Source organism: Hipposideros armiger, unplaced genomic scaffold (genome assembly GCF_001890085.2).
Source record: "Hipposideros armiger isolate ML-2016 unplaced genomic scaffold, ASM189008v1 scaffold_266, whole genome shotgun sequence".
Lineage (NCBI taxonomy): Eukaryota > Metazoa > Chordata > Mammalia > Chiroptera > Hipposideridae > Hipposideros > Hipposideros armiger.
In genome coordinates this window covers 1,913,534-1,937,658 of record NW_017731616.1, presented here as the reverse complement: position 1 = coordinate 1,937,658, position 24,125 = coordinate 1,913,534, and the positions used below count along the sequence as shown (strand labels likewise).

Sequence of the window (24,125 nt, the reverse complement as noted above, 5' to 3'; positions counted from 1 at the left end):
CTCACGGCAGCCCAGCTCCAGGTTGAGCTGTTGTTCAGCATCTTAGCTGTAGAGGGCAGTGTCACTGGCCCTCATATGTGGGATCTGAACCGGGGCCTTCTGGCATCCCAAGCCAGTTCTTAACCATCGCGCCACTCGGCCAGCCCTGGATGCCTGTTTTGAGTAGACTGATTCTTCCAGTTAATTTCCTCTTGCCCATAGGGTTCTTAAAATATGTTGGGCTGGGCCTTAGGTGACTCCTTTTCATTCAGGAGGCAGCAGAGTGTAGCTGGAGCCTGCATGGGCTTTGTAGTCTAACTTGGATTTGAATCCTTATTTGATACCTTTCTGCGATGGGACCGTAGGTGTTTATGTTTACATTACTTTTGGAGCCTGTTTCTTCATCTGTCTTAAGAAGGATAACAACACCTAGTACATAGTGATGCTACAAAGATTAAATGAGGTAATGAGTAAATGGTGCCTGACACATGGAGGACCAAATAAAGCTTAGTTCCTTATCCCCTTCCTTTTTTTCTAAGACGAGATGAGGCCTTTTCTTTCCTGAATAGGATTTGAGTCCCTTGTTTTCCCCAGGTAACTGTGCTGGACCTATAAAGTGATTAGGATATTAATATGTGTTTCTGATTATGTACATGTAATCAGTTAACTACTCATATTCTTGAGTCATAATTCAAAGTTCTTCACAAATCCCCACATTCAGAAATGGGACTGTAAAGAGTAATTTCTCTCGGCTGATTGGCTTAGTTGGTTAAGAGCTTGCTGAAGAGTACAAGCTCTGAGCAACAGCGGTTCGGGTCCCGGCCCGAGCTGAGCTGCTGCTGAGCTGCCAACAGATGGCAGGATGGCTCAGGTAAAAAAAAAAAAATAAATAAAAGTAACTTCTCTCAAATTGATAGGTTCTGAGAAAGGGGATAACCATGGTCTAAGACTGAGAGACCTGAGAGACTGGAAGATATGTGCAGAGCTTTTTTTGAACCTTCAGTTGCTCAGTCTGGACCAGAGAAGGAATAATAGTCTAACCATAGGCTCTGAAATACCAAGACACATACGTGAGAGACTTATAATTCACTCTTTATGTGTGTAACTTTATTTATTATTTCAAAAATCATCTCCCTATTCTGTCCGGCTCTTTTTTGCTTACTTAGCACAATAGGTCCTTGAATAATGTCATTTCGCTCAACTCTGATACGTGAAAACATTGTTTATATCAGTTAACTTAACTCTTGTTTATATCAGTTAGCCTATGGTAAAATTGGTTTTGGTATATGTCATTTTGCCACAGTTCCAAGAACCTACTGTCACTGTTAAGTGAGGACTTACTGTATTGCTGAAATTTCTGAAGCGTCATTCACTGAAACCAATGCCATGGCCCTTGGGTTTCTAGAACTGTGCTATTGGTTACTGACTGAGTCACTGCTTTGTGTCAGGTACTATTCTAAGTATTTTATACAAAGCATCATATTTAATCCTCAGAACAACTCTATAAGGTAGGTATCATTAGTATTTCCATTTTATAGATGAGGAAACTGAGTCCCAGAAAAGTTAAGTAACTTGCTCAAGGTTATACAGTAAATGAAGGAAACTTGCCTTATGAATTTGAATGAAATTTGCCTTTTTTGCTTAATATTGTTTGGAGCACAGGTAAGTTAGTACATATAGACTCATCTTGTTATTTTTGTGTAGCCTTTTAAGACTTGCTTATTGAAAATTTCAAACATATGTAAATTTAGAGAAGATGGTGTAATGAATTTGCCATGTACCCATTACTCATTACTCAGCTTCACCAACTATAATCTACATTGCAGCAGCTTTGGATTACTTTGAAGCAATTCCCAGACATCATATCACTATATCCATAAACATCCATAAATAGTTCAGTATGTATATCGAAAAGATGATGACTCTGAAAATCCAACACACAAACCACAATACAATTATCACTCCTAAAAAATAATCTTTGATATCATGGATTACCATTCAGTGTTGAAATTTCCCTGAATTGTTTCTTTTTTTTTTTTTTACGTTGCTTTATTAAAATCAGGGTACAAGCCAGGTTCTTACATTGCATTTGGTTGATTTGTCTCTTAAATCTTTTTAACATTTTCTACTTCCTACAAGGATAAACGTCCTTCTTTATCTATGGCAGAAATCTTGGTATTTAATCAAGGCTCACCAACATTAAAGCATCTGTCCCACTAGGAGCTGCACCTTGATTGTCTAAGACATGATTTGCCCAGGCTTATAAACATATATGCTTCTTGTATGTTCCCATGGTTACTTAGATCAAGAGATTGAACTATTTTAAGAAAAATGCAAATTAATTATTCAACTTAATCTGCCCTGAGAAGCGTTCTAGTTCCAGTTATTGAGTTCTCTGGGTCGTTATTTTAATTTTAATTTCCAAGGTTTTTGGCCATTTTGAGCGGAAAATTGTTTTGGTAGACCTAATTTATGATGGTAGCTTCAGTTTATTTCAGTAATCAGGGTCTTGTACCTCCCCACTGTGTTAGGAAATGCGTTTTTTAGTAGCTGACAGTAGGACTTGCTATAATGGACAGTACGAATACATATGCATACGTATTTTAAAGCAGAAAGAAAAATAAGCACATAGGATTTCATGGAAGTATTCTGAGAAAGGCAGACTTCTGGGGAATTTTCTTTGCAAAATCAAATGGAATGTTTTGTTTCTAGTGAATATGAAATGTGCAACTGAAAGTGCTCATTAAAATTAGACGTATAAAATTGCCTTTTCCCACTGCATGTGTCGTTGATGTTAGTAAATATCAGAAAAATTTTGCATCACTAGTTCAAATCTTTGTTTTAAAAATTAATGTGGCTCTGTAAAGTTGTTAAAATTTAAAATGTGGCCAACTGTGTTTACAATTATTTTTTATCATTAAAATATTTTTTATGATAGCTGAATTCAACCTTGTACTATTGTAACAGGGTTTGTGTGTGCGATTTGCAGCGTGGTCTTTGCTCATCATGCTGAGTGCTTGTGTAGTGTGACAGGACATGCATTCCTGACTAAATTTGGCTTCCATTAGAAATAAGAGCAGTAAGAGCTAAGGACAGCAAAAGGATTACTAGCTTCATACACTGAACTCTTTCCTTGGTCCCTGCCTTCCTCGTCCATTGTTCATGTAATTCATTTTTCTGTATGGGAAATGCTCTATGTGATATCTGTAGTTACTGAACTTTGTGATATTGTCATTTGAGCAACTGAAATTGAAAGCATGTTAAGATCTGAAAATGTCAGTTCATCTCAGTTGGAACAGAGTCATGGAGGAACAGTTTATTTTTACTCATATTACAGCCACCTGTCGGATAAGCAGAGAGGGAAGCTACCTTAGACAAGTCAGGACTGATCTCCTGGTAAACCCGAGAACACTGGAAGCCAACCCTGAGGAAACCTTGGTTTGGAGAAAGATGAAGAGTTAGAACAATAACGCTATGTTTGGGCAAAAGCAGAAAAGTTCAGTAAAGCCAGGAGGGCAACTGGGATCCTATGCTCTTCTGTGTGTGTAAGCATTTTGGAATGACTGTTTCAATGTACATATATTTTATAATTCCAAGGACTTGGGTGTTCAAGAGTTCATGTTTTCCCTCACAACAGACAGCTATTTCCTGTTAAAGAGGCTCAGAGTGATTTGCTCAAGAAATCTCAACTAGTTATCAGGACGGGATTAGAACCTGTTTTCTGACCCTGGTTTTGGTGTCCATCATGCCATTGTCTCTGAACTATCTGAGGACACGATCAACGTTTTATCGATCTCTGCATCTCTAATACCAGGCATAGCGCCCAGCACATAGTAGGTGCTTCATACACGCTTTTAACTGAATGCAAAATAACCTGAAACATTTGATTTCAGCAGATTTTTAGCTTAAAATAGTGCTTCTAGATACATTATCTTGGTTTGGGAGTACATACTTGAAAATCTTTGATTGTGATATACTGTATAATTTTTAAAAAGTAACCAGCTTTCCAGTCATAGCAGATCAAAACTTTGCTTTATAATTCTGAAAAATCTTTTAGAAATATAAGACATGAAAGGATCTGTTTTTTTTAATTTAAACCATGTAAGCAGGTCATTTGTATTATTTAAACTATTTGGATTGGTAACTCATTCATGGCATTGGATTTTAAGTTAACCTTTTTTTTCTCCTTACTCAATGGAAATTTAGTGTTGTATGTAAATTCTTTGTAAAGTTTGCTTTTTAATAGTTAACCTGTGATGTAGGTAGCATACATTTTAAAGGTCACTTAAGGCTAAATTTGGTAAATGGCAAAGGAGTTACTACTATTCCAATTCACTCCAGTCAAGCGAGGCCTTGATATGTTGATTTGTTGGCTTGATAGGCAAAACATTTCTAGATAACATGATCTTTTCATTTGTAGCTAGAGGGAGTTCAATGTAAACACAACATAATCTTTGAATATGAAACCCTGCCATCTTTTTATAGGCAATAGTTTGGATTGAATGTGTAGAGATTCTAATCATAAGATCCATCTTATTTCTCAAGCTTCAGAGTGTCAAGCACATGTGAACTATACTCAATGCAAATTTAAATATTTCTGGAAATGTCAGAGCTATGTGCACTTTCACATTCAAATGTTTGAGTTGGGTAGGGGTAAAGTTTAGTTAAGAAAATAGACCATGTATTTTTTTTTTTTTAGATGCTGTCAGCTACTTCTTGCCTATGTCTTTCATGTGTCCTTGACTTCTTGCCCAAGAGGGATTTACAAGTGCCTGAGAGACACCTTTGAAATGGCAAATGATTAACTCTAAAGTTATTTGGAGTATGGATGTAATTTTTTGGTTAATTTAAATTCATTTTACTTCATCTTTTGAAATGATAGGAACAAAATGGAAGTGATACTATGAAACTATGAAGTTACTTGATATATTAAATTTGTAGCGTAATTGTTAGCCTGGTAGACCAAGACATTGTTTTAAATTGCTTTTTATTGTTTTTAGTGTAAACATGCAAGTCATTTTGATTAGCAGAAAGAGAAGATCTGAATAAGGCCACTTGACGTTTTCTTATTTCTAGTCTTGTGTGTTACTCTACGTCATGCTTACTTTTTTAAAAATCTGTTTAGGGCCAGCTGAGTGGCTCAGTTGGTTAAGAGCTTGCTCAAGAGTGCAAGCTCTGAGCAACAGCAGTTCAAGTCCCGGTCCGAGCTGAGCTGCCGCTGAGCTATGGCTCAGCTGAAAAAAAAACACACACAAAAAACTGTTTAAAACATTATTATCCAGTCAGTTAAAATAAGAGGCATTGAAAGTAATGAAGTTGTTTTTTAAAAAAATGGATCATTCTTTTTTTTCCTTTTTTTTTATTCATTTTAAAAATGAATACACTATATTTTTTAGAGCAGTTTTAGATTTATGGAAAATTGAGCAGATAGTACAGACATGCCCATGTACCCACCTGCCTTTTATCCTCCCCTAAGTTCCCCTATTACTAACATCTTGCATCAGTGTAGTTCATTTGCTATAACTGAAGCAATATTGATACATTAACTAAAGTCCCTAGTTTACATGAGGTCTCACTCTTTGTGATGTACAGCAATAGGGGTTTCAATAAATACATAATGTCATATATTCACAATTACAGGATCATACAGAATAGTTTCACTGCCCTAAAATTCCTGTTTTCATTGCTCCGTCCTCCCTCCATAAACCCCTGTTGACCACTGATCTTTCTTTTTTTTAATGATTATTAATATTAGTTTCAGGTGTACAAAACAATGCAATAGTTATCCTTTTCACCCCTCACAAAGTGACAACCCCCATTCCCCCATCCACTGTTCCCCCCACCCCCGATATCATATATATCTAGTACAATTCTATTGACTCCATTCCCACACTATACTCCACATCCCATGACTATATATGTATTAAATTATAATTGACATATAATATTATTCAACGGAAGCTTCAGAAGTACAGTGCAGTGGTCAGGCCTCTACACCGTCCATGAAGTGGTCTCCCTAATAAGACATGAGACCATCTGGCCAAAAATGGATCATTCTTATTTTAAAGGATTTAAAAAATACTTTCGGTTTTCTGCCTTTCTTTGTTAACATAATACTTAAAGTATTTTAGAATCTTGACTGAGTAGATTTTAGTTTCAGTTGTAAACTACCTCTTCTGTCTGTTCAGGCAACATGCTCACTGACATTGCCAAGTAATTGTCTCTAATTTAATGAATTAATTAGTTAACTGTCTTCTGCAGAAGTCAAGTAGTGACTCCTTGTGGATGAGAAGATTTGTTTTTTTCCTCTGATCTATACACTTTATCTTTCTGTTAAAATCAAGTTAAAATAGACTAGGAGAGTTGGGGAAAACACTAGCAAAATACCTCAGGGTAAGTGATTCTCTGGCATCATTTATAACTCCAGATACTGGCAAAGCCTGTTCCAGTACATGTCAACAAAAGCATTTGTTTTCTTGTTGGCTGCCTTGTCCTTGGTGGTTTGTGCTAAGGCTGCTCTATTTCTTGATAGTTTTAAAGTCAAGAATGTTGTGAAATCCTGGTGACTCAGGAAGTACGTATACTTTTAATGTATGAGAGAGAGAGAGAGAGAGAGAGAGAGAGAGAGAGAGAGAGAGAGAGAATATGCATGTATTCTATGTTTGTAATGGTGATAGTCCTGGCAGTCAAATTTAGGTATTAGATATTAGACATCTCTGAGGCCAAAAAAAAAAAAGGACAGTTAGTCGCCAAATGCTGTTAATACTAACACAAATGTTTTCATAGTCCCTCTTTTGAAAATTTACACCTGCTAATTAAAGAAAGAAAGGAACACTCAAACAATTGGGAAGAGAGAGAACAAAGATCACCATAATCCATCTCTTATACTTTTTTATTTTGTTTTTTGTGATTAGTTCTTCCTCCTTTTAAATTTTTCATAAGAGTAAGGCCCAGGATTCCCTGTCAAAGGATGTGAGCATTTTTATGGCTCTTTATATATGATGTTTATGTATATTTGTGTGTATGTACATACATAGTGCTAAATTCCTTTTCAAAAGGATTGAATTTGAAAAAAAGCAAGATGTACAGAATAGTCTAAATAGTATGTTATTTGTGTAAAAAGAAATGAATAAGAATATTCATACACATTTGCATATATATATATTAGTGTGTATATATTAACATATCTCATGTATATATAATTTACTTGTTTATACATAAAACACCTGAAAGGGTATACAAGAAATTGACTTCCTCTGGAGTGGGGAATTGCGTGACTGAGGATAAGTGGGAGGAAGAGTTTTCACTGTGTACCTTTTGAATTTTCAATGGTATGAATTTAACACTATTAAAATCATATAAAATAAAAAAACATTAACAATGGGTAAATGTACACTTTTTTTTTTTAAAGATTTTATTGGGGAACTGGGGAAATGGAACAGTCAAGTTGTTGTCCTTCAATCTTAGTTGTGGAGGCGCAGCTAGCTCAGCTCCAAGTCCAGTCGCCATCTGGCCACCCGTCGGCAGCTCAGGGCAGCTCAGCTCAAGGTGCCGTGTTCAATCTTAGTTGCGGGTAGGCATAGCCCACCATCCCATGCGGGAATCAAACCAGCAACCTTGTTGTTAGGAGCACATGCTCTCACCAGCTGAGCCATCCTGCCACCTCTTGGCAGCTCAGTGGCAGCTCAGCTTGGGCGCAGCTCACTGGCCCATGTGGGAATTGAACCGGTGATCCTATTGATCAGAGCTCAGGCTCTTAACTGCCTGAGCCACTCGGCTGGCCCCCTCATTGTTTTTTAATTTGCACTCCCAGCACCTTAGTTCAGCGTCACCCTCTTTCACTTGGATCTTTGCAGTAGCTATGATTTGGTCTCCCTGCCCCTCCCAGTATCTCTCGTCTCTATCCATCTTTCACGTTGTCACCAGGAAGAGCGAAGATCAGATAAAGTCTCTCCCTGTCCTCCCCTAACATTTTTAGTGGTGTCCCAATGGCCCATAGAATACAGCTCCGTTGTGATTCAGTTTAGTATTGAAAGTCTTCTACCATCTGGTCTCAATCTGCCTTTTCAGCTTCACCTTCTACATATTTTTGTATACCCTCTCTTTATTACCATTTCTCTTTCCAACTCACTCCTCCTCCAAAAAAGAGAAAAAAAATTATATTTGTTCACATTGATTTTTATTTTTGAGCCTGAAATATCCTCTCTCTCCACTTGCAGTTGAAATTGAATTTTATTTTCAAGTCCTATTCTGAACATAGCTTTCTCCTTCGTCTTCTCAGCCCCATCCCGCCAATCCTCAGAACAAATCTCTCCTTTTTTGGTCATAGTTTATTTTTCATACTGTTGTTTGGCACTCATATTCTAGTTAGTGGTTGACTTGTCAGTCTCTAAATTCTGTTTTTTGATTTCCTTGTGTTGATCCACTTTCCAGTAGCAGTAGCCTCCCTGACATTGCACCTTTCCCCACTCCTGCCTGTCCTTAAATCTGGTGGTTTTGTGATCTTGGTAAAACATGTCAGATTATATCATACACTGAGGAACGAGGAGGAAGAAGCCATTGATAGGAATTGGTAGAATCCATTCATTATTAGTATCAATACCATACAGTTTATTTTTTTAATCCTATTTTTGCATACCTATTGTTTTGAAACATCAAAGATTAGTTAGTCTTCATCTTATAGATGTGTGATCTATCTAAAGGCCTGGGAGGAGAATGGAATCATCTAAGGACCCACAGTGGGAGAGCCAGGATTTAAACCCAGGACCCTTTCAGGATTGACTTTTATAGCATGTATTTTATAGCATGTTTTTTGACCCCCAAATAAAGTGGATGATACTTATTAGGTGCCTTTCACAGCACCAGCTAGTAAAAATATGTCCTCCTCGGGTTACTTCTTGTATAGGCTGTTATATCGAATTTGCTGTGATAGCCTTCTTGGTGTGTTTCAGAATATGACAAAGAAAACATTTTTGATTTAATGTTCTCCTTGTTGAAAGAGGTTGTGGTTTGGTTTGGTCAGATTCACAAATGAGGATGTTTGAAATGTTTAAACAGAAAGCAAACCAATAGTCCTTTGCTCTGATGCTTCTCATCCCTGTCTTTTTTGTCAGAAGCAACCCCTTGTAATTCTTTTAGCTATTTATTTTAGTATTTCCTTTATATTTCTATACTGCTATTTCTAGACATTATTAACTTTCTATTATAGTAGTTGAGGACTTAGCTTATACTACTTCCTCCCCCATTCTTTCCCCTCCATTCCTCTTAGTATATTTGTAATTGTTATTAAGTTAATATTTGACATCTACATTATTACTATTATTGTTTATTTGGAGTTAAGTCATGTATTATGGTAATATTTCCTGTTTTTGTACAACAAAAATACTTTTTCATAGAGTGAAAAAGTACCTAATTTTTCATTTACTTAGTAATTTGTGTAACTATTGCCAGTTCATTAACTTAACAAATATTTACTCAGTGCCTACTATGTGCCAGGCATTATTTTTGGTGCTAGGGACACATCAGGGAACAAACCAGACAGAGATTTCTTCATTTGTGACACCTACATTCTAGTTGGGAGACAGACAATAAACATAAGAAATAAGTAAAATGTATAGTATGTTAAAATATGATAGGTGCCAAGTGGAAAACAGGCCAACATAAGGGGAATTGGGAATACGGATAGAGGCATGGGTTGTAAGACTAAATAGGGTGATCAGAGTGGGTTTCATTGAGAAGGTGACATTTGAGCAAAGATTTAAACTTCTCCCAATGTTATTTTTCACATAGCCAATGCCTTGGATGACTTGACATTTCATTTTCCCTAGTGGCTTTCCTTCTTGGAGCCCTCTATGTGCCCTAGTCAGGACTAGGCATTCCAGAGGCCTACAGCACAATTGTTGTCCTGGGATTTCCTTTGGCCATTTTCCCCGAGTTAGGTCATCTGCTTCCTAAATCCCACATCTTTCTCTTCCTTGATTCATGCCCTCTTTTTGATGGAGCAAATTCTCCTACAGCTTCCTGAGAAAGAAAGGAGAAAAAGATGCAAGGAGAAAAAAGTGTTGAGAAAACGTGGACATCTCAAAGTGCTTTTAACCTACCCTTACAATTAATTGACAGTTTGGCTCAGTTTAGAATCGAGGTTGGAAATCATTTCTCTTAGAAATTCTAAGGCCTTGTTGCATTGTCTTCAAGGTCCCAGTGTTTATGTTGAGGCACATGATGCCCGTGTTTCGTAATTCTTTATATGTAACTTGTTTTTTCTTTGTGAAAACTTTTAGGATTTGCTTTTTATCCTGACGTTCTGTAATTTTATGACGATGGGCCAAGTCCTGACGTGGGTTGTTGTTTTGTTTAATTTATTGTTTTTAGCACTTAGTGGGCCCTGGCATTCTTCAATTCTGGGAAATTTTCTGGTATTTCTACTTTGATAGTTGACTGGAGTAGCTAAATTGATCAGCTGTAGCCCAGAAAGGAGGCCTTTGGCCTTTCATGCTTGGTCATGCCATGGTACACAAAACCCTCAAAATAATGAGGCATTTATTTAATAGGCAGGTATTATTACTATTTATTTTATTTAAAAAATCAACATAAAATGCAGAATATTTTTATTTGTTTCTTTTTTTGAGCTACAGAACTTGGAATGAATACCTATGATGGAAGGTCTTGTTTATGCTTTCCTCATTCATTTCACTTTTAAAGTTTGGCAGGTCATTAAGGCAGGAAGCCTCTGGGAGTCCACAGATGTTATCTTGTCACTTTCAAGTCTTAGTCATCTTGGCTGCCCTTTCGCCTTTTTTCATCTGTCTAGTATCTCTTCTCGTACATATTAAGATAAAAGTCACATAACATAAAATTCACAATTTTAACCATTTTGAAGTATACAATTCAGTGTTTTTTAATATATTTACAATGTTGGGTGACCATCACCACTGTATAATTCCAGAACATTTTCATCACCCCCATGCATGTTAAAGCAGCTACTGTCTTATTTTCCTGTCCTCTCATCTGCTTGCAACTACTCTTCCACTTTTGGTCACTGTGGATCTGCCTATTGTGGGCATTTCACGTAAGTGGGATCATATAACATGTGGCCCTTTGTGTCTGGCCTCTTTAACTTAACAATGTTTTCAAGATTGATCCATGTGGTAGCATGTATCAGTACTTTACCAGTGTTCTTAAATCAGGCTCAAGGTGTTTGATTTTTCACTATCCAGAGAAAAATTCTGCATTTATTATCCTTACTTTGATTTTGAGACTGGCCTTTAACTTAACATTTTCACAAAACGTTTGGCTACAAAATGATATTGAATAATTTTAAGTTTTTAAGTATGCATATTTATTTTTTAGTATGCCAGTACTGAGGTCGATGGAGAACATTACATGACCCCAGAAGACTTTGTCCAGCGCTATCTTGGACTGTATAATGATCCGAATAGCAACCCGAAGATTGTGCAGCTCTTGGCAGGAGTAGCCGATCAAACCAAGGATGGGTAAGAACCTTTATGCATTTTTTGAAAACTAATGTTCTGTAGTATCTAATTAAAAAAATAAAAACACCATAAGTCTACCTGTGACCATCTGGAATTTTAAATTAATAAACTATCTTTTAGAAGTTTATAAAAACAGTGTTATTTACTGACACTGTGAAGGATACTGGCTTTTTTTAAAATTAGATATGCAAAGCCATATTTTATATCGAATAATGTGAGCAGAGTGGTTTTCAGACAACTAAGTGTATTTCTTTCATTTATTCAACACTGAGTACCTACTATATTTTAGGCACTGTTACTTCAGTGAGTAAACCACGCAAAAACAGTTAACTTAAAAGTAAATTATAACATGTTAGGAGGTTATAGGTGCTATGAAGAAAGATAAACCAGGGAAGAATTTAGAGAGTGGTATTTATTCATTTATCTGTTTCCTCATTTATTTGACAAACGTGTATTGAACAACCACTATTTGCCCATCACTGTTTGGCCTTAGAAATGCAAACATAAATAAAATGGGGTTCCTGGTCTTGAGAAGAAGTTCATGGCCTAGTGAGATAAAGGATGAGTAAACAAAATAATACTTTGAGGATAAGGTGCTGTAGTAGAAGTATATGAAAGGTACACAGGACACCCAAGAAAGCATGGTTAACTCTGTTTGGGTTTGTCAGGACACTGTTTGAGTGAAACCTGGCAAGATGAATAGGAGCTTGCTGGTGGTTGGACAAGTAGGGTGGAGAATCCCAGGAAAAGGAGCAGCAGTGGCTTAAAACACCAAGGGGCATACATGTGTGTGTTTTGGAGAGTGAGTGTGGGGTTGTGTTACAAGTACTTTGGTGTGGCTGTGGTGTAGCTTTATCGCTGTTGGAGATGTGGTTGGAGTAGAGCTGGGGATCTTGTGTGCTGGGCTTTGACTGTATGCCATAGGCTCGTGACTCTCGGTTGTAGGGATATCTTTAGCTTGGCAGTGTATTGCGCGGTCACAGAAATAAGAAGGTGTATCTTACTAGAGTGTCAGTTTACTCAATTCAAGGAGAAAAATCACATATAACTGTATTAAAATCACATATTTTTATATTAAAATATCATATGATTGTATTATGGAGCAAATGGACTATTTGTATGAATTATAAAGAAAATTTACCTTGCTTTGCAAGTTTCAAGCTACATCCCCAGGCCTCCAAGTTATTTCCCTTACCACAAACATGATAAGATTTTAGAAAAATGGTAGCTTGTACTAGGACAAGACTTGTGTGCAGTGAAATATGTTTAGGAGGCTATTGTAACAGTTTAAATAGAAATGATGATAGCTATGTTCTTTGAGTCCAGGGTTAGTATGTATTCATTGGTATTTTCCTACAGAATTGAGCACAGTGCATGAAATTTACTGTGAGTATTTTATATCTTGGAAAGGTTTTATATAACTTATTAATGACAGATATTGGGGAACTTGTATACCTTTTGCGTCTAGTCTCCAGAAAAAGTCAAATCAGCTGATAAGTTACTGTGGACCATTTAGTCATTGGGTCTCTCAATAGTGATTAAACAGTAAGGCATATGAAAATTAATTATATTTAATCAGAATTCCTTCTTCAAAATTATTAAAGGTGGTATATACTTTTAGCTCTTTCAGAAACGATCAGAGTATTTATTGTTATTAATTTGGTCTGAGACATGCTTTCAGAGTATTTATTCATATCTTTTAAGATGTTTCCTTATGTGACCATCTAGCCCATGTCAGTAGTGTATCTTTTTTGAAGCTTCATTCATGTGGTTCTCCCAGACTCAAATGCTTTGTTAAAAGTGTGGTCAAGTGGAATCGAGGGTTTAACTTGCCCGAGTAGAATAGATCAAAACTGAGGTTTGGCTAGTAAGGAATCTAATAATTTTGAATAGTGTTTACTTAAAAACAAAAAACAAAAAACAAAAACCAAACCTGTTTCTCTTTTTTAAAGGTAAATATGTTCCACTTCAAATTTTAAAAGTGTCTAAAACTTTTTCTGTTTCTCTTTAGAATGAGTCAGATTGGGATTGGGCAGGAAATCTGATTCATAGAATTAGGTCATAAAAATTATAAGTAAGTTTATGAAACATAGATTATTTTATTTTTATGTATAGAAATATATAGCTTATTTCTAAAGGCAGAGAAAGGTGGAATTTTCTAGAAACACAGGGATTCTTAATCTCTTCCTGTTCATAGATAGTCTTCTGATTTCTGAACTTGCTGAAGTATAAGGAAAAATGAGTGAATTTGCATCTGCATGTTTCTGGATATAAATCCCAGGGTTTCAAAAGTGTCTATCATTTTAAAAAGGTTAAATGTCATTATTAAAGTTTCTTTAATACTTTTAATTCAAAAATCAAAGACTTTGGTAATGTTTAACTTATTCCAAGTAGTCAATCCTTCCTCATTTACCATTTAAGAAAAATGAGGCCCAGAGAGGTTGATTGACTTGCCCAATAACACAAAATTAGTTCTCTTAATTTTTAGACCATTTTTCTTTTTGTAATCATTAAAAAAATAAAAAGATACTCTTTTTTCCCCCCTCTTTCTGTTTCCCACTCTTTTACCTAGATGTGATCAAAGGTTAGAATAGTTCAGTTGGTACATTTTTTTCCAGCCCCCAAAGCTATTCCTTTTGTACTAGTGTAGTTTTTGGATGATGAGATTGTAGTTTTTGGATGATGAGTCCTATAGGTATGTAACTTGACATAGCACCACATAATATTGTTTACAATCACCCAAGACCAAACCTGAATTAACAGACCTAGTATAGAGAAGTCTAAGTAATTTAGTTAAGTGTGTGGGAAAAGCAGGTTTAGGAATGACCGATATACTATGCCCTTTTGTGCTCTGGCTCTCCTGCCCCCCCAACCCTGGCCCATGTTTTCTTAGCATGTAAACTGCCCCCTTCCTCTTCTTTCCTACTCCCTTTTCTCCAATAAATAGTAAAATAAGCAGGAGTGTTTTATACAGGTGCCTACTGTGGCAAGCCATGTAGAAGTAGCATTGTGTGGTATAAATAGCATGAAGGGTTGTCTAATAGTAAAACCATTAGCCAAGTAGTTTTTGTGAGATTGTGGCTTAAACTTTGAAGTTCTGGTTGTATAATGAAAAGCAAAATGATTTTATGCATTACATGCAGATCTCAGGGCCTATTATTGTGTGATCTAATCTAAAATATTTAGACAGTTGCTTGTTTGAAACTGTAACTTCTAGAACCATAGTTTCTATATTTAGCTTTAGTCAGAATTTCACCTGGAAGTTCTATTCTCCTATAAAGTGTTTTCCTTTAATATTCTATATGCATATAGAAGACCCTTTTATGCAGAAATCTTGGTTGTTTTAAAAATTGCAATATTAACATATTAATATTTTGAAATCTTAATAGTTTTCATTCAGTAAATTAAAAAGGAACTTTGTTGAGGGCTGGCTGGGTGGTGCAGTTGGTTAGAGCGTGAGCTCTGAGCAACAGGGTCGCCAGTTCGATTCCCACATGGGCCAGTGAGCTGCGCCCAAGCTGAGCTGCCACTGAGCTGCCAACAGGAGATAGGATGGCTCAGCTGGTGAGAGCACGTGCTCCTAACAACAAGGTTGCTGGTTCAACTCCTACATGGGATGGTGGGCTGTGCCAACTTCCCCCCATCCCCCCAACTAAATTGAAAGTGGCGACTGGACTTGGAACTGAGCTTGCACCCTCCACAACTAAGATTGAAGGACAACAACTTGACTTGGAGCTAATGGGTCCCGGAAAAACACACTGTTCCCTTCCCCAATTCCCAATAAAAATCTTTAAAAAAAAAAAGGAACTTTGTTGAAAAATTTAAAAATACATATAAACTCATAAAATATATTATTTCAAAGTTATAAGATGATATATATTCTTTGTAAAATATGAGATAGCAAGTATGGTGTCCTGATTAAAAGAAAACAAACTATTACAGTATGAACTAAGCAATGATTTTTCTCACTCCACATTTAGTGGCTTGCATTTTTTCTGCCAAAGTCTTGATCAGGTCCTTCTAGCAATAGCGAACTCCATGGCAAGATAAAGGAAAAGGAGCTTGAAAAATTATTTTGGAGCATGTCTGCTTTATATTAGCAGATAAGCAGATTATTTCTTGCTTTCTGAAAAGTTATATTTGTATATATTTTTAGCCTATGGGAGCATGTCAGAGGGACTGTGTGTCATCTCCACTCCATTTCCTCCCATTATTTTATTATGAAAAATTCCAACCATTCTTGAAAGCTGAAAGAATTTTACAGTGAATATCCATATACCTACCACATATAGTCTATTAACATGTTTCTATACTTTTTTCCCATTTATCTATCCCTCCATCTTTCTATCAACCCATCTTATTTTTTTTTATTCATTTCAAAGTAAATTGCAGACATTGATATACTTCTCCTTAAATAATTCAGCATGGATATTATTAACTGGATTTCAATGTTTGTTTTGAGTTTTTTTTTTTTAGGTGTAAAATTTACACACAGTGAAAAATAGAAATCTTAAAGGTCCATTTGCTGAGTTTTGACAAATGCACAGACCTGGGCAACCTCAGGTGACTTATTTTTTTATTGTATTAAAATATATAGAACATAAAAATTACCATTTGAAACCATTTTTAGTGTCCAGTTCAGTGGCATTAAGTACATCACACTGTTGTGCTGCCATCATCACCGTCCATCTCTAGCACCTTTTTATCTTCCCGCACTGAAACTCCATACCCATTATACAGTGAGTCCCCATTCTCCCCTGGCCCCCAGTCCTTGGTAAGCACTGTTCTATTTTCTCTCGTTAGCCTGACTATTCTAGCTATTGCATGTAAGTGAAGTAATACAATCTTTGTTCTTTTGTGTATGGCTTATTTCACTTAGCCTATTATTTTCAAGATTCATCCATGTTGTAGCATATGTCACCATTTCATTTCTTTCTAAGGTTCAATAATATGAAATGACTTATTTTTAAGATGCTCATGCTTTTGTGTTTCTTAATTGACTTTTCTTTCTTCAAATAAATCCCTCTATGCAATAAAAGTAACTGAGTATTAAGGACTGGCTGAGTATTTCCCCAATACCTTTTTGTAATGGTCTACTTACTATAGATACCAGATACTCTTTCTTTTTCTCAACCATAACTTTAAATTGAGGAAGGGGGCAGGGAGTTGTACACTGAATTGAAGGCAGGAGTTAAGAGTCTCTGACTGGGCCCACTAAGTTGCTGAATGTTTTAGAGTAAACCATTTGACTTCTTTAGACTCTCTAAGGGTCCCTCTGGCTCTAAAGTTGCATGAATATGCATATGTGATTTGCCTTCATGAATATACTGATAGACAAAAATGTAGATATTTATTAAAGTCCATAGACTTTGTATTTTATGTATTAATTTTTTTTTAAATTAGGGAACAGCCGTGGTCATTGGTTACACATTGCTGTCATGCTATAATGGCATAGTTGACTCTTTTAGGGAGGGCGCAGCTCACAGTGGCCCATGCGGGGATCGAACTTGGTGTTATCAGCATCAGGCTCTAACCAGCTGAGCTAACCGGTCACCTCATAGACTTTATATTTTAAAGAAAGAGCTACTTCATTCATACCTACCCAACAAGGGTCTCACATCTGCAGGTGCGGGATGGAGATAACTCATCAGCCCTGGTCTCTGAGGGAGGCAGCGTCGGCTTGACTCCAGGGCCTGGTGCCACTTGGGACTAGAAACCTGTTGCTCAAGCTCACAATTTATCAACAGAAACCAGAAAACTGGATATTGATATGAAATCTTATGATTTCCTAATGTTGGCAACAAATGCAACTAAAAAAATAATACTTTGATGCCAAAGACAACACATGTGTGAGCCAAATCCACTCTGCCAGCTGACAGTTTATCATCTTTGCTAGTTCAGGAAAAGGTCTTTGACCCCTTCTCATAAATACTACTGAGCATGAAATGTGTTTTAAAGCCACATATTCTGTATTTCAGGGTAACTGTATTTTTGATGTCTAATTCCTGAGACTTAAGTTGGAAAAACCAAGATTTTTTTTTTAAGCCCATAATCAGCCACGCTACTTTTTTTTTTATTTTTAAAATTTTTTCTGTAATCAGAACTAATTCTAATTCTTCATTATAAAAATGTCAAACATTTCAGAACTATATAATGTACAAAGCAAAGGTCTTCTGTAACTGCTTCCCTGGATCACTACTGATGTAACCTGATATAACTTCATTTGTTTTTACTACCCTAAAGTTTGTGTAATGATAACCACACTTTTGAATTTTACTATATTTTTTAGCAGTACACCAGTGCGTAAAGTGTATTATGACATGTGGCCTGATACACAGTTTTGACTTTTGAATCGTTCCTCTAGGATTCATTAGGCTGTCAAGCTCCTAATGTCATGAAGGATCCTTTCGGCATGGGCACAATGAGAATATAGTCCCCTGAATAACGCCACCAAAAGCCTTTCCTTCCATTAGGGCAAAGGCATGGTACACATCATTGCTTTGGATGTAATGTAATTTGTGTAACTTAGACATATTTAAAAGTGTTTTAAGTAATAGGAAATGTAACATTGAATATAAAATATGTCTTAGATGAATGGGGGCATAAAATGAAATGTAAAGTGTAGTCATTTTTCTAATACTGTGTTGGGAAACATGTCTCTCTAAAATGTTATATATTCTAAATTGAGTTTATTAAAAAATATTTATGAGTTCCTACCCTGAATCAAGCCTGTGCTCTGTGAGAAGCCTACCTCCCAGTGGGGAACTAGACTTTAAATGATGAGCTACTTAATTATTTTAAGAATTTTGCTAGGGGTACTAAAAAGGGGCTGCCGTTAGGATTTGATGGGAATGTGAAGTCATCTGGGGACTCTCAGTTGGTTCTCTTAAGGAAATGATATTTAAGCTGAGCTATGTAAAGATTGGGTGCAAATTAAATGGGTAAAAATTTGGAGATGGTGGGACCATTCTAAGAAAAATAAATTGCCCGGTGATGGCCCTGAGTGGAAGGATCATGGATTTTTCTAGGACCTGAGAATGAGTGTAGCCTAGAGTACAGAGAGCAAGGGGAAGTTATGCAGAGGTCAGATTCTGTGGGCCTAGAAATCACATTGAGGGCTCTTCCTTTATCTTGGATATAGGGTATATATACAGTTTTTTATAATGCTAGTAACTTACCAATAGCAGCAACATGCTATGGAATCTTCGCAGCAAGCTTGCTATGGAAGATGAGTCTGAACTAGCATATGGCAGCTCCATAAATCATGGAAGGCAATTTCACTGGATTTTGACCCCTGGCTAATTTTACAACCCTGAGTATTGTAGGACTCAATAAGTTTTAGTTTTCCCTCTTTCTGTTTTGAAATTTTTCCTTTAAAAGTTTTATTATTGACATTTCAAACATATGTAAAACAATCGTGTGGTGAATTCAATATATTTATTACCACATTTAATAATTATATATAATTATATATAATATATAATATAAATAATATTAAGATAATTATTAAATTTATTTCATTTATACCTCCACCCATTCCCTAGATTATTTTGAAGTAAATTCCAGATGGCATATTTCATTTGTAAATATTTCAGTGTGTATCTCTAAAAAATAAGAAAAATTACCCGAAACAAAAAAAACAGAAACTTCTCAAAAACATTAAGATTGATTTCTTAATATCATCTAGTATTTTTGTTATATCAGTATTTTCATTTCCTGATTTTTTTTTACTGTTTTTCTTTTTTGCTTTGCTTGAACCAGAATCCAAATAAGATCTGTATCTTATAATTAATTGCTATATCGTTTAGGTTTTTAATGAGGTTCTCCCGCATACCTTCTTTTTTTTTATATTAAATTATTTTTTATTATGAAATACACATTTTTTAGAATTAGTTTCAGCTGTACAACACAGTGCAATAGTTATACTTTTTACCCCTTGAAGTGACAACCCCCCTCCCCCAATCCGCAGCCCCATTTCCCCCCAATATCATACATATCTATTACAAATTCCTTGACTCCATTCCGCATACCTTCTTTAAAAGTTTTTTTTCTGCTACAGAATGTTTGCCCTGTAGTTTCCTAGAGTCTGCATTTTTGCTGATTGTGTTCCTGTGGCGATGTTCAACATGTTCCTTTGTCCTTTGTATTTTCTGTAAATTGTTGATTACATCTGGAGTAGTAATTCTCAGTGTGGTGGGTGCTGTTGGCATCTAGTGGGTAGAGGCCAGGGATGCTGCTAAACATGATACAATGAGAAGCAGGCCCCACAGCAAAGCATTAGTCAGCTTAAAATGGCACTATTGAGCGAGTGCCAAGGTGGAGAAACCCTGACTTGTTCTGTGTCAGGTTTAATTATTTTTGGTTTATTAATAATTCTCTCTTTTGTGATGTTAGGGGCTATTGATTATTGCCCAGGTCCATTAATTTGTGAGGGGTTTACAAAAGGATGATATTCTAATTCTGTCATTCCTCTTTCTTTCTTATCTGGAATACCTCTATAAAGAGAAACTTCTTTTTTTCAGTGTGGTTACCCTGAGCCACAGTTCATACAGTAAAGGCAGGTTACATGCCTGATGTTTTCCCTTTCTTTATCATCCAATTAACATTTTATATTTTATTCTAGGTTGATCTCCTATCAAGAGTTTTTGGCATTTGAATCTGTTCTGTGTGCTCCAGATTCCATGTTCATAGTGGCTTTCCAATTGTTTGACAAGAGTGGAAGTGGAGAGGTGACATTTGGTAAGGAAAAAAAAAGATTATAAGTGATAAGTGAAGTTAGTGAGGCTGGTCCAGTTTTTATTTGCTAAATCTAGTAGCTGTATGTAGGTTGCTGTTTATTTAGGAGCTAGACAATAAAGGAAATATTACTTTCCTAAAAGGATTTACACAGATAAAATGGTTTTATTTTCTTCAAAGCATTTAACTGTTCACAAAAAATTAAGGAAACCAGGGATGCTGTTGCATCAGCTGAGTTACTGACATGTTCACATTCCTAAAATAGGTGGTGTAAGTTTTCTTGTTCTGGGCCAGCCTGGGCAAAATTCTTTATGAAGCAGACGGTTCACAACATGAAGTAATCATCTCATTCTTGAAGGGATTTGGTGTAGGGAGTTCAGAGCTTCTCTGTAGCGTTTTTGGGAAACTGCTGCTGTGTCATTTTAATACCAAGAGTGGAACTGAAGGAGAGAGTTAAGGCAAGAATAGTTAGTATTCTCTGAACCCCCATGTTAGATTTGTGGTTTTAGGAAACAAGGCTAAGCTATTAAAATTGCCATTTGAGTTGGATGTGGAAATAGTTTTAAATCCTTTGGTAGACACCTAATCTATTAGCACATTGTCAGTGTCTGATAAGCACATAAACTAGGATTTCTGTTTGTAGCCATGTATTAGTTTTTAAAGACAATTATTTGCAGAAATTAGTTTTTGTTTAGTAAAAGTATCACCTAGTTTTTCCTGCAACAGGCTTTTAAGTAAAAACAATGTAGTGTTTTCAAGAACCTTGAGCCCTCATCCTTTTTTTTTTTTAATATTTGGAAGTTTTTAAATGTTGTAACACAACACATAACATAACCCTTACCATCTGAACCATTTTTAAGTGTACAGTTCAGTAGTGTTAAGTATGTTCACATTGCTTTTCCAACCTGAGCCCCTTTTGTGGCGTGAATTGGCATCAATATGTGATAGAAAAATTCCTGAAAGTCAGGCTTTTCCTGAGCCACAGCACTAAATATGTATTCATTTTAGAGTTGGTTATAAAAGAAACTGTCACAGTGAAACCCAATGGAAGAAGTGTTAATGCTGTGATAAGAATGGTGAGAGAGTACAGGCGTTTGGAAGGACCCGTGGTGCCTTTGCTATGATCGATCTCAGTGGGCACATTTTCTACCTTGACATTGATTGTTTCCTTCCTTCTGCCCATTGGCCCAGTTGTCTTCTGTATAAGAAGATTTCCCCAAATAAATACCTGTGCAGAGCGCCTTAGGTTTCCGTGCATACCTTACCATTGTCCCTGCTTTGGAGCAAGCTCTGGCCATTCTGCCTCCTAAAGAATGTTGACTTTCCTCATCAGCACCTAGACCCTATAGTTTAAAGCATAAAACCTTTGCATCTCATCGTCCAGCATTAACCCTGTACCACTAATCGTGCTGCATTTTCTGTTTTCAGTAGGTATCACACATGCTCACGTATCTCCCTTTCAAATGTGGTGCAGAAATGCTTGGGAAATAACTTGGTGCAAATATTTGCATTAATGACAGCATACCTGTGCTTCTATCATGAGTCCATTGTTTAAGAATTAGATTATCCTGAAACCAAATTGTAATTTATTTTGACCTCCCACCTTGATACCCTGGTTCTTTGTGTCTCCTCCATTTGATTGCTTTTCCTAATTTCCAGTTTTAAAAACAAGTCACTCAAGTCAGCTCATCTAACAGACTAACAATAGAGACTCATGCCATTGTTGATGAGTATATTAAAGTGAGTGTAGGAAGTAGTGGAGTGCTTTATACACACCTTAGTATTTCATGCAAATGAAAGCTTGTAGTTATTAGATCCCAACTTTAGCATTTTATAGATCTTTTGTTTTTCCTTCAGACTGTGATTTATGAGTTAGGAGTTTAAGAAAATGTACTTAGGATTGAAAGCAAAGCAAACCAATTTTAGTTTCATAGTACCTGGTATGAACTGAAAAACATATAACCCTACAGAATCTTGCTTTCATTCTTCTCCATAATCTAGAGATAGGAAGATTCTTATGGAATGAGATAAAGCTGAACCCCCTTTTGTTCCTTGGGTGCCTGGTCAGCTGGATGGTTCTCTTGATGGTGCTCACCTATTTCCTGGGAACTTTGACCATTTCCCCTTCCTGCCCTGCCTTCCTGGTTTTGAGAACCCATTTAGACAAATTTTCTTAACTAAAATGGAAACAATCATGATGAAGAAGAGAAAGTTTAATTTTCTGTTCTTAAGAAAAGAGGAAAAGCATTGATACTGTTAAATGCCATTTAACAAGATTTCTAAGGCCCCCTCATTTCAGGCTGTATGCAAGTCGACAGAATTTCAGCATAAGGAAATAATTAACTTGGAGTTTATTTTTATAGGATTTTGGATCTGTAATAAAGGTCAGTTTTCATGTTTGTACCCACTTAATAAAATGAATTGTGCTTATGTATTTATAGACATATATTTAAATAAAAGGAAATTTTAGATCCATTCTAGCTTTAAATCCTTTTCACCAAATGGACTTATGTTTTCTAGTTTGGAGCTTATTTAAAGAATAGTTTTCTCTTGTGCACATCAGGAGAGAAAGGTGGGAGAGCATACTGGATGCAAGGTGTACTGGAGTGGGCAAGACTGTTATGCCATCGGTATCTCATGGACTACGATGATGATGTTATCTGCATACTTGTATATATTGTTCTCATCTATGCTTTTGTTTTTTATATATGCTTTTTATACACATCCAATTATATACTTAAATTGTGTGCATCTTTGAAGTATTTATATAAGTAGCAATATTGAACAGCATTTACTTGAGTGTTGGACAAGTTGTTTTTTTTTTATTGTTAGAGATGTCTCCTCTCTGGGAGAGAGGGCTTCCATTGAGACCTTGGTAACCCATTTCAGAATGTGCAAGCTCAGGAGAGGGCTCTGGAGCTTTGAAAAGAGTGCAGAAAACCATTAGTTAACTGTTTGCTGTTTGATGTTCCTTTAATAAAACTTCTAATGCATGCTGTGGATAAACACTTAATGGCTTGTATATCTGTTACAAGCATGAGCCTGGTGGCATGAGCCTCGTAGAGGCTATTGCATGACTGGTGTGTGCTAGATACAGTATAAACTTGACTTGGTCTCACTATTGTCCACTAGTGTACTGGGTATTCCGCTCGATAGAATTAGGTTGAGGTAACCTAGGTAACCAGTTATACTACATTGTCTTGTCACTAGCTGCCATGCCTTTGCCCTAAATTAAAAAAAATAAAAACCTATTGTTTTAACAAAGATGTAATCATTAAAACAAAACAACATACCAAAACAACACCCAAACTCTTATCTATTAACTAATAAATGAATATAAAACACATTATGCATTCTCAGTTTTCTATTAAAATCTCATCACCATTGTGTTTGCCTAGGAATAAGAACTCTTCAAAGTGAATTTTTCCAAGGGCATGTCTTCATCCTGTGACTGTAGGACCCTCAAAAAAGCAGGAATTCCTTTTGAGTTTGTACTGTCTTTGACCATCAATATGTACAGCAAATTAAAATGTGTTCCATGGGTGCCTCTAAAATAGACTCTTTCCCCCTATAAGGGAGAATGGATTGGGGTGGTTTAGGCATAACCACTGTTATTATTAAAAGGTTCAGGAGATGGAAGTCTTGACATGAAAAATGTTGTGCCCTCTCTCAGTGGCAACAAAGCTACAGACATGGAATAATATAAAATTGTAATGGTAATAAATATCTGCTTTAACCTGGGAAGAATTACAGCCTCCCCTGGGCATTCAAATTAAATCAGGAAGAATTTTTGAGATTCCTTTCAGATATCGCAGAGGAGATCATATTAATACTCAAGGCGATTATGTGGCTCTTAGAGTTTGAGCTAAAAAAAAAGGACATGGTGATATTAGTTTTTATGCCATTTGGTGATAGGCT

At 36.2% G+C, this 24,125-nt stretch overlaps 1 protein-coding gene across 2 annotated transcripts in view; it reads left to right on the top strand.

Annotated features, from left to right (window-relative positions):
- SLC25A12 (solute carrier family 25 member 12) overlaps positions 1–24,125 on the top strand; it is an 86,958-nt gene that overhangs the window by 12,262 nt on the left and 50,571 nt on the right. Inside the window, exons 3-4 of one of the 2 annotated variants that reach the window (XM_019656806.1) lie at positions 11,329–11,471; positions 20,095–20,210. In XM_019656806.1, coding sequence (XP_019512351.1) covers positions 11,329–11,471; positions 20,095–20,210 — 259 coding nt within the window. Of the gene's footprint in view, positions 1–11,328; positions 11,472–20,094; positions 20,211–24,125 lie in introns of those variants that run through there. The other variant, XM_019656808.1, reaches the window with a different exon arrangement.